General features: G+C 38.2%; 1 protein-coding gene across 15 annotated transcripts in view; it reads right to left on the reverse strand.

The window, feature by feature from the left end:
* LMO7 (LIM domain 7) overlaps positions 1-12,094 on the reverse strand; it is a 131,997-nt gene that overhangs the window by 92,345 nt on the left and 27,558 nt on the right. For all 15 annotated transcript variants that reach the window (XM_042029640.1, XM_042029638.1, XM_042029644.1 and 12 more), the window contains exons 2-3: positions 4,300-4,370; positions 1,102-1,171 (exon numbers count right to left, since the gene is read on the reverse strand). In XM_042029640.1, the coding sequence (XP_041885574.1) occupies positions 1,102-1,171; positions 4,300-4,370 (141 nt within the window). The remainder of the gene's footprint in view (positions 1-1,101; positions 1,172-4,299; positions 4,371-12,094) is intronic.

Below are 12,094 nucleotides of genomic sequence, written 5' to 3' on the forward strand. Positions count from 1 at the left end.
GCCTAAATACCTGAGCTTGTCTGGGACAAAAGCAAGTAATACTTCCTACGTTCGTTTGATGTGGAAATGCATGTTCTCAGCTTGTGCAACAACTTAGGGCAATTTAACCTAATCTTATGACCTCCAGCCAAGTTAACTACACTTATACACTAATGAGCTACACGGTCGACCAGCAAAAGCCAATGTTTTGTTCACTCATCCCGTTAAAACATATAAATAAAAGTATCTAGAGAAGTTTTGCTTTCTCCTACTAAGAAACCAGGTAATTTTCCCTAATGTTGAGCCTGCATGTTTATCACAAGGTGGGATCTTCCATTTATCACAGGAATCATGCTTCACCTCGGATCTTGTAATATGAGACCAATAGTTTTTGTGACAGGACTAAGTAGCCTTGACACCCTAAGTGACATGAATAGCCAACAAGGTTGTCCGAGTGAAAAAAATGATGAAGAAGGAATTCTTTGAATTCATTTACCCACAAAAGGATTTCTGATGCTAAATGACTACAAAACTTATCCTAGTCTTTGGGCAGTAAATTTTCCAAACAGCATACAGAAATCTTTTACATTTCCTGTGAAAATTATTACATACATCTCCCACCTCTACCCCCAGCAATGTGATTTACAGCCAAAACACTGGCAAATCCCTCAGCTGAAACCTGAAGAGAGATCTTTGCATCACTGGAGTTATTTTAATGCAACTAAAGCTTTGCTGTGGGTGGAGTGAAACAGGTTCTAAAAATACTTTAGCTATACAGAACATTTCCTATTCTGCCCATTCCCTAAGAAAGGGATATTGGAAGTGGCTTCTGAATGTAAGATAAGATGGTGGCCTTTAAACAGAAACAAGCAATGCTACAGAGGTTTGTGCACAGGAGCCAGTGCTTGATACATCTGGGGATGATGCAGCTTCATGCAGTGACAGGATGACTAAAGTTACAGATCCAAATGACAGATTAAGTATCCTTTGTGGTCTAAGACAACATAGAAATGGTATGGTTTTGAACAAAAAATAAAAATGGAGCTAAAATTTTGAAAACTCCTTAAAAAAAAAGATCACTTGGTTCATACCCCAGATATTAGATTCCATGCCATTACTTACCAAGCCAGCTATTGGAGTTGGCAGACGATTGATCTTCTTAACAATGCCAGGTTTGATCTTGTTAATCAAACTGAAAAAAAAGTCATATGATTTTCTGTTACATAATTTACTGTACTTAAGCATAAGCATCAATGCTTATTAAGAAATACTTTGCATATGGTCCTAACTTAAAATGATTTGAACAAATTTGAGCTGAACCTATTAACACTGCCAAGAAGTGACAAGCAAGAACAGATTGTAGAAGCAAAAATGAGACAAGTCACACACAAAGATTTCTGGGAACAGCAAAGTGAGAAAAAAAAGAAAATGCCTGAGGATGTGTGGGCAGAAAAGGATCAGTGTTTCTACTACATGGGTAGTGGTGTTAATTGGACTCAAATTTCCTATTTAAAATTTTTTTTCACATAAAGGTTCTGAGCAGATGTCAAAAATGTACCAGAATATTGATTTTCAGAGTTCAGTGTGAAAGCACTAATATTCCTGTAATAGTGAGAAATAAACTCAGTTTTCATAATGCTACCAAGCCCAGAATGCTGTGGGCAGCAATCTTTTTTGGCACATATAATTTACATGCACAAGTCATTTTCCATTTCAGTCAGAAGAAACTGTACCTGATATCACTCTTCACATAAAATTCATAATTAAGCTAAGACACGACAGATTAACACATCACTACTGAATACACAAGCCCAAATGCACTCCTTATCCTGCAGTGAGGATGAGGCACGGGATTCCTTGCAAGTTTATACCCAGGTTTTCAATCATGGAGGTAGGGAAATATTGTGGTTCACCAAATTACACCCTATACCACAAGGTCAGCAGAGAACGGGGACCTCAGGACACCCTGCAGACTTCATCTGCCTTCATATATAGCTCTGAGGATTTTTGTACTTGCTCTCTCTTCTTGTTGCTGCTTGTCTGGGCAGACCCTTCACCCCACAAAAAGCATCAGCACAGCTTTGTGATCTACCCACATCAGTTCAGAGACAAGACCTGGAGTTTAAAACCCTGTGTAAGGAAAAAGCATCTTTTGCTCAAGCAGAAAATGTATTTGGGAAATAAACACAAAGAACAGTTTACCCCTATACACTGGAATGAAGGATACATTTCTAAGTAACGGCAGAAAAAAAAAAAAAAGAGCTGCAGATCCTGAGATTTTTCAATTAAACTAAGTTATTTAGCAAACGAGACACATCTGATTACTTTTCCCACCCAAAAAAAGTTACCTGTTGAGGTGGAATAAAAAAAAAGTTTGCATTCCTCCCCTTTTTTTTATTTCTAAATCTTCCAAATGCATAATTTTTATTTGATTTATTTTACTGAAGAACATGAAGTAGCATGTGACCAGAAAGAAATTCACTAAAGTTTTTCTCTAGTGTATGCACACGAGAATTGGCAAAATGTAAAAGGCTTTATTTTGTCAACTACTGATCACTCAGACAACATGTGCACTTGGTCTTTGAGTAGGACAAACAAACTGACTGGATGCTATACGAATATGTGGTGCAAGTAGAGGTCTTATCTGCTATAGTTTAAGTCAGATACACAATCTCCAGAGATAATATATCCACCTAAATTAGCCATGCCACAGGTGAACCAAGGAAATGGGCAACACAATTTCTAGCTTGTCTCAACTATTTGAGATCTTGCACTGTGTTGTCTTTGGTGAAAATTGGACATCTGAAAATTTTTGCCATCTGCTCTTTCCTGTTTCCACAGAATTTCTATGAAAAATCACTCCTCCTTGGACTTCAAGTATGTCAAATTTAAAATTACAGCACAGGGGAACAGCTATTTTGGTACACCATAATGAGGCATGTTTTGCTTTCAAGAAAGTTGCATGCCTCCTAAGGCAAGCCGCTCAGCTGAAGAAATTATAGGATGTTTTTCTTGGATTATTATTATTAATTACAGATAAATTTAACTGATTTGCACTTGGCAGATGGAGCCTCACATTCTCTTGCCAAATAAGTGTCAACAATGAAGATATCAGAGGATTAGGATGTGTCAGTTAATGGCCAATTCCTAAACACATTATTTAAGAGTTATATCGGAATACAATATACACATCCCACTAAACACATACCTGAAGAAATACCTTCTTATTAAAAGTATAAATCATTTTTATTACCACATTCACACTCATTAACATTTAATTACACAAGTAATGAACATGCAGCATCCAGCTCTACAATATTATTGAAAATTAATTCATGCCCCCTATTACAGATAACTTCAGAAGAAACTAGCAAGATAAGACTCGAGGCGCAAAGGGTCCAAAGAAAAATAAAGGCAAGGACAGAAAACATGGTATTCTTCACAGAAGGAAAGAATTATATATAGGAAAAGAAGCTCAGAGAGCTGACCTTTCATAAATATTTTCTGAAAGTTAGCTTGGCTGAACTGATTTTAGAGTGGATCTGAGATTTGTAGTATTTTCTTTTTAGCATCCCAGATAGTTCTCTAATGAGATTTCTCTTGCACTGGTGTTCTAAAGACATTTTCAACTCCTGTTCCTTAAAATACGAAGGGATTAGCACCACTTCCAGTCCTGGAAACCTGTTCCAGTAATTACAAAGCTAATTACAGATATGTGGATGAGACCTGATGAGTGGACATTTTACACCTCTGACTCAGTCTAGCACCGAAACCAGGCAAGTCCAATCATTGCCAAGCCTACAATATATAAGCACAAGGAAGCTTCTTACAGAAAGTGCTCCAAAACAAGCTGAGTGTAAAGGTCTGTGGTAGGAATAGGTAGTTGCCGAATTTATAGAACCAACACTCAAGGGCTGGGGATGGAGCACAGAAATCCAAACCCACAAAACAACAGTGGGTATAGGGGTAAGAGTGGTTTGATCCCAGTCATGGCCACACCACCTTGCACGATCTAAAGAGAAAGCCCTGGGATATCCTGGGCATTATACACAAACCCAATATAATCAATCAACAACAGCACAATTCTCTCAGTATCACACAAAAAAGTGTAGGGGACAACACACAGAATACATGGATCTGGAAAGAGAATGTCCAAAAGCTGCTTTTACTTCCCATGACAAACAAATATAAAAAAAAAAAAAAAAAATTATTTACTACAAAATACTTTTGGTACTGAAAAAAAAAATTCAGGGGCCAGGAAGGACAGAAGCCAGGTGATGTTAACCTGAAGGGTTTTTATACAGGTAAGTCAATACTCACTCGCACAACAGGACTCCATTTTCTAGAGCTGCTCGAAAATCTTCAGTTCCAAAGCTTTGCCCAGTAACTGCCTATAAGAATAAGAGTTGAGAGTTAATTGGACACACACACAGAATCAGGACTAGCAAGAGAATCTTGGTAGTAGTTAAAAAAACCCCAATCCAACAAACCCTGATTTAACACTTAGTTCATACTATTATTTTCTTACATTAATTTCAAAATAAGCAAGTATTTAAAAACCAGTTCTTTATGCCTCAAAAGAAGTCAGATCAAACATCTTAAAATAGTTTCCTCTAGTGTAAGTCAATCTTTAGCTAAATTCTGTGGGAATACTTATTATTTTCTAAAGCAATACGAGTCACACTGAAAAGCATAAAATAAATTTCAAACAGAAATGCAAAAGCGAAAGAAAGTCTTTTATCTCCTACTTCATGTTACAGCGTGTATACCCATGATATCTAGCACAAAGTACTTTAATAGTGGGTTTTTTCCATGCCACTTGCACCTAAGGCAGTGTGACTAAAGAACCACTCCAAGTCTGCATTACCACATGCACATCAATTCCCACTACTTGGCAAGCGGCAGGACTATACTAATGGGATTCCTTTGTATATTCAGGGTGAAAGAGCAGTGAACAAGAACAAGGTCTTATAAAGGACTTAAGATACCCAAAACCAAAAGAATTGCCTACAAGTTTTCAGCAAAGTAGTTTTCAAAAAAGACCCCAAGACCCAAAAAACCAAAGCATTTGCCCAAGCCCATACTCACTTGGAGCCACTACTAGATCCCGCCTCTGCCTACATTCCCTGAAGGGACCAAATTTGGCAGATGTCTTCCAAACACCCAGACTGATAACCCACATGCAAGTCAAAAAAGGACATATTATTCTACCATTAGTCCAAAAGAGAGGTTTTATGCCAGTTGGGAACAGAAATCAAATACTAGGAATGGTATTTATTTGAGCTTAGAGGTCACCATGTTCAGCCACCAGCTAGTTATGAACAACCCTTTGGGGATCCTGACCGTCCTCAATCCTGTGCAGGGCTTCAGGCACACAATTAAAATGTGGAACCTGCATGCATCCAGAGCAAAGCTACTGGTTACCACAGTAATTAAGGAAATTAGTACCAGAAAAATTGAGCTGTGCTTGGTAAAAAGAGCAAAGGAGAGGATGGAGCTCTTTTAGGATCTGTTACTATCACCCTATTATTTTTTTCTCAATTCCAAATCTTCACACAATCTTCACAATAACACCAGAAATCTTGCTATTTAAGTAATTAGCTTTAACATAGGTTTTCTTTTCATTTAAATGTTCTAAGTTCAATCTTCCTATTGAGAAAAAAATTAGATATTACAGAAATCTTCTTTTGTGTTTAAGGTTTTCTTCTAAAACGTAACAAATAGTGACAGAAAATTAATGACAGCACACCAACTCAAGATAGGAAAAAATTCGAAATTCAGGGAAAGAAAGGATGATAGTGATCCCCCTAGGAGAACTGCACTTTATACAATATTCATATAATAGTCTGTTCCAACAGAAAAGTAGTTGTATCTTAACATTATAATTGCCAATAATCACTTAAAAACACAGAATCTGAAAACTGCCCTTATCTCAAATATGGTATGGGATTTTGCTTCCAAACTTGTATATTTAGTGATAATAATTTTGAGGAACATAAAAGCACTGAAACTTCAAAAATAAATATCTGTGTTCCCTAGGTAATAGGGAATATGAGAAACAGGAATACCTAGTTAAAAACTATGCCCTTCATTCTGCAAGTTAGAAATTTGACATTTGCATGCCATACATTAGAACTGTACTGTAATAAGGGCTGTAGGACTGGGGTCTAGCTTTATGGCTATTCTTCAAACTCCAATCAATTCTTAAGAATCCCAAAGTTGTTCTTATTTTGGAATTGTCACTGACATCTACAGGACTACACAATCAATATGTTTGGGTTTATAGGGAATTTACTGGCAAGTCATGCATGCAACAGATGATGAGATGTTTCCTTCAACAAGAGCTGGGCCCATCCCAATCCTGCAATGTCTTCTATATCCACAAACAATCTTCACTGTGAAATTCCTCTTTTTATTAAAAAAAAAAAAAAAAAAAAAAAGCAAACAAGAAAGGGGGAAAAAAAAAAGAAAGTGTCCTGGAATTGCAGTATGTAGCTAAGGCCTACACCACTCAAAAATTATTCCCAGGAAGACAAGGAGCATGTGTCACTAAAGAACTGAAGACAAGTTAAACTTCAGAGTAGCCCCTCCGGAACACAAGAATGTCATGCTGCAGTGCATAATCCTGTTTCCTTGAACATCAAGAGTCCAATTTGAGTAGAAGGCTGTAAATGCCTCTATTAGACTTGCAAACCTCTTAAAATTACATTAGAAGACATTACACTGGAAGCATTTTGACTAAGTTATTTGTGCAGCTGCTGCAGCAATCAACACTGATTTGCTATACAGGATGGAGCTGTCAGACCAATCTTGTGACCCACTGATTTTGAAAACTGTCTGGTGTGTTGATATTAAAATAAAAGCATTGGTTCTGCCAAGTTAGGTTTCATTAATATTGACTTTCAAAGGATAACTAATAATTAAGTAATTAGAAGGTATTCTCAAAGAACAATTTACACTGGTACTTGAAACCAAAACATTTTCCAAGTTGCACAACAACTTGAATTTGTTGATGTCACAAAAGTAAGTGCTCCAATTAAAAATCTGCTTTTGTACAGAGACTGAGGACTTTTCTCATCATGGACTTTCATCTGGCTTATACCCCGTGCAGAGCTTCAATCTCAACTGTAACTATGATAGCCTACCCAGTAACTAGATATCATTAAAAAAATGCAAAGACAGACTGGCTCAGAGTTCCCTGGCTTTTAAGAACCTAAGTAAGACAAAGTGAATCCCACCTTAAGATGCTACATCTTCAAACTATGTCTACGATTTCTGAGTCACCGTTTATTCATTAAACCTGCTTATACTGGGTGTGGTACTCTTATGTAATAAGCATAATTGATTTTGGACAAATTTTCAACCACTTAGCCATGTGAGCCACCAAATAATAAAGAAAATATCTTGCAAGAGTGATTTCTATCCATCTTTGAACATCTCTTTCCAAATTACATCTATTTTCTCTCCTCCATTCAGCTGAATATATTCTACTTCTATCACTGCTTTTTTGATAGAAAGAGAGCAATGACATAAATAAAGGCTATATCATGAAATCATGTTTAATTGCTGCTATGAAACAGTTTAATTTTGTTTTTGAAAGACAGCATCTCCTGATACTTTGGTAATTTGCAACTGCCAGGTCCAACCAATTTTCGTCAAACAGTATGCAAATCAAGTCTTTATTTGAATTTAGGCATTTTAAAAATGCTTACCCACAGAGGGCTAGTTTATTTTCAGGTTTGCTGTGATTCCTGTAGGAGGAGACAAATCAAGAAGAAATAAGCGAAGATCAACCATTCTGAGCATGGCATGACATCAAAATAGTCATGGACTGAGCAAAAAGCACATAGCACAGAATATGCTGATTATATGCCTCAGTACCAAAATGATCATTGAGTACTTTTCTTCTGCTTGCTGTACTGCTGGCTGATCATAAGGTAGGGCTTCTTTGCCTTAAAATCTATCCAAAGTTGAAAAATTTTTTCAGTGTTAATTTAAAAAAATACTGAGGGAGTTCAGGTCAAGTTGTTTTCATGGTTTGCACAGGTTTGAATGGCTTTAGTAAAAAGGCAGTGCTACCACAGGCCAGTCAGTGTTTACCACCACATGAAATTCCAAGTGAAGGGACTGGTAGGTTTCTCAATTTAACTTGGCTGTGATGGAAACAGCCAAGCTAGACTGCCCATCCAATGAAAGAATCATACCACATACCCAGGCATGCTGGCTGACCAGTTCTCCATCACAAAAGTGTTAGCTGCCCAGAGACAAGGAGGCAGTGCTGTATCACACCCAGCCTGTAATCACAGCAGTACCTTGGTACAGGTACTTGCCATCCAGCCTGCTCTCTCCACCTCATTCAGAGCTCCTCTGCCACCCTGCCTTTAGACTGCACCATCTAAAACCATGCAAGGTCCCTGTGCATCAATTTGAGAGAAATGCTGCTTGCATCAGCTTGAACCACACAGCTCTCTGCTACAGGGATGTAGGCTAGGGATGGAAGGAAGATTCAAGATACTGAAGCACACATGGTAGCAACTACCTGAAGGTAGGCTTATGCCAGGATCTCATGAGGCTAGCAATTAATCAGATCAACACTGATTTATCAATTTCAGATGTCCAGCACAGCTGCAGCAAGAAAAGCCAAATTTTGCATGCTGAAGAGAGGACTGCCTGTCTTCTGCAGGGAACTGGGACAGTGATGCAAAGGTGATGCCATCGTGCCATCCACACTACAGATTTTTGGCTATGCCTGCCAGTTTCTGTCACAATGCCTGCATGAGTGGATCACCTCACGTACACATGAATGTCTGAATTCCTACCCTTCCAATGGCCTTCCTTCTCCCTACCCATTACCAAAAATCTGGATCAGACTACATGGCAAATGGCTCAGTCTTAAATAATCCCAGCATGGTATTCCTCCATTTACAGTACCCCTTTGGCTGTAACTACCTTCATCCAATGTATTGCTCCAGAATGCGACTGCAAGATGCACATGGAGATACACAGGCTATACCCCAGCCAACAAGCAAGCATGCAGGCAACTCCGAGTGTGCTGGCATCTGTACAGTGTGGCCAGGCCTGGAAGTAGATTCACAACACCTTTTCAAGTAGTATTTTTAGTCCTCTGCATTTTATATACAAAACATGCTATACCTCAGCTTAACGGATTTTTTTATGTCCATCACAAAAGAAGAGCAATATCAAAAAAAGAAGTAAAAAAAGGCAGTAAGGATTTTTCTCTCTTCTGCGCTTAGATGCACTATCCGAAGTCCTACCTCCCCTTTTTATGGCTATTTGCAGTTCCATTTAAACACCATGCAGTACACAAGCTTGTCTTTGAATGGCATGTGCAGTAGCTACCAGAAAATGCTGTCATTATGTTTTGAAGTAAATGGCTTATGCTGTTTGTCATTTACAGACTTCCCATCCAGTCTTCTCCTCCCAAATTTTTAAATCTCCTTCCTTTTCCTTAAAAAAAACCCCAAGAAACCCCCATAACATTGTCACAGTTTTCTCCTGTAGTAATTTGCTTTATCCAAATCCCTTCCAAAGGGCAGGTGGTAGGAGCCATATTTAGAGGGTTTCCGTACACAGTCTTGAGCACAAGCTCAAAATCAGCCATTTGGGTAGAAAACTTTTGACATTGCAGCAAACAGCCCAACCTAGATGTCTCAAGGTCAAGCAGTAGAAAAGAGCAGCTCATTTTTGAGGGAAATGTGCAGAAAGAGCGGGCACTCATAGCTTCCATCCATGGGAAAATACTACTGACATTTCATTTCTGGTAGCAGCGGGATGCCAGGTCCAAAGCGGGCAAGGTCATTCTGGGAAAAATGCTGCTATCTTCCCTTTTAATCAACAGTTTAATTCACAGTCCAACAAACTCCTGAGGGGTCAGTCAACAAGTGCTCAAGAAGCTGGTACCCACAGAGGCTTTCCCAGTCAGCTCTCCAGTAATGAAATTACGACATTGCCCAACCTAACAACTGAGCAAGACCAGGATTTCTACAAAAAAAGCTCTTAATTTCAAATCCCCACACCTCATGGCTAAAATCCATGACAGACATGATTCCACTGAGGAAAAGAACTGGGGTGGCTGGATTAGGAGAAGTATCTACAAATAAATGTGTTGTATAATCTAACTGCACAGTAAAGTAAGAAGGCGAAGAATATTTTTGCTATTGATCATTTATGCCGGACCATGTGAACACTTATCTCCACAACAGTAACGTTTTTCAATTGTAGTAATTCACTCTCTATTGCTCAATGCAAGGCTGTACTCCCCTGTTTAACCCCATACCCCAAATCCCTAGGCATCATTACATTTCAGAGAATGTAGAATTTTTTCAGTCTTCAGCCCAAACTGCCCTTGATAGCAAACCAGAACAGATATTTATAAAAGGAAATGGTTGATTGTTGAAAAAAAAAAAAAAGTCTTAACTGTTATTTTCTATCATCAACATAATGATGGGGTCTTATTGTGGTATGCCTTCTGGACAAACATACCAAGACTCCTGAAATAACATACAACTACATTCTTACAAAAGATAAAGAAAAGCAATGAATAAGGAGCAAGCAAGAAGGGAAAAGATTACTGGTGTAGTAGGTGTGAAAAGCACAGATCTCTGCTCATCAGATGCTTGTACTCTGCTCTTTTCAGCTTTTCTGTCAAACCACATGTAGAAATACAATCTGAAGGAAGAAAGCAAAGTTTTCCTTCCAATAGGTCAGGGAATGCCTGACTTGGTGAAACAATGCTGAAGAGAGAGTTGGGATAAACATTTGGGATCAATCAACTCAGTCAAGCTTTTTCCCCCACAGAGATCATCCCACAAAGGAAAACAAGATGAATAAGCCTACTGTTGTTTATCCTGATGACTGTACTGACAGGTGTCAAACTAGGAAAACAAAAATACATTGTGTGATAAAAAAGTGTTACTGTATGTGCAGATATGGGCAGCATCAACAAGATGGAGGTAAGTGTTCCAGAAACACAAAGCTTGCAAATGCACAGTGAAATCTGAATGACTAGACGTCTCCGAAAAAAAAGAAATCATTGACATTTTATTTTTAAGTACATACATCAGATTTCTTGGGAAACTATTAATTCTGTAAACACCATTTAAATGCACACAAGCTCTAAAGCTGCCCCCTGAAGTGATGCATGCCGATTTCAACTTTAACCACACGTCCACTTTCTCTTATGTATTTACAATTAATTTCAGTTAAATAAAAGTGGATATTTATTCACCTTCCCAAGACAACAGAATACTAGCATTAGTATTTTAAAATTTTCCAGTTGAGCTCCATGCTAGTTTAGTGGTTTGTGGTAAAAGAATGGTGGAATTGGGCCCCTTATTAAATTGGGTCTCTTATTAAACAGAGAAAAGGATAAAGTCGTCATGAAGAAACAAACATCCAAACATTCTGTTGACCCCTGAAATGAGCAAAAAGCAAGCACTGAATTCCATAAGTATGTAAAAACCTGTTTTATTGAAAGGTGTCTTTTCAACTAATTCACAGTAAAACAGTGGTGTACTAGACTACAGCACTTCTTTTTGTCAGAAAAAATAGTTAAACATACCCAGGGAACAAGAATTATGCAGGAATGGTTTCCAGAAAAATCATCAACTGAGATAACAGAAGAAATTATAAGGAGAAATTCCAGTTTCACTGCCTAGATATCTTTTAATGACCATGTTTCATAATATATGTGCTCTCATGCTACCCGGATTTTGAACTTGCCCATTGTAAAAGTCAGTCACTCCATACACCATTTATTATTCTTTCTCTGAAACACCTACACGTTCAGCACCATGCCGGTTGTTACCTGACCTCAAGTTGTTAATACCTTTCCAAGTTGGGGCATAAGCAATCAAGAGACAAATCCATTCATATTGCAGCTGGATAAATGAATACATGCATGGCTACATCCTGCGTAGCGTCCGCCTGGGGCATAAAAAAGCTTGTCCCGGACAGAATATCAGTATGTTCTCAATACGTCCCTCCAGATGTTGAAATAGAACTACTAGAAGAGTATCAGCAACAATGCATCTTAGAAAAGAGGACTTGGGAGAAGACTTAAGACACAGAAGGCTTTGTATGGCTGGCTGAGCAG

Source organism: Corvus kubaryi, unplaced genomic scaffold (genome assembly GCF_017639235.1).
Source record: "Corvus kubaryi isolate FWS band 111438036 unplaced genomic scaffold, C.kubaryi_AGA036_p1.0 37328, whole genome shotgun sequence".
Classification (NCBI taxonomy): Eukaryota; Metazoa; Chordata; class Aves; order Passeriformes; family Corvidae; genus Corvus; species Corvus kubaryi.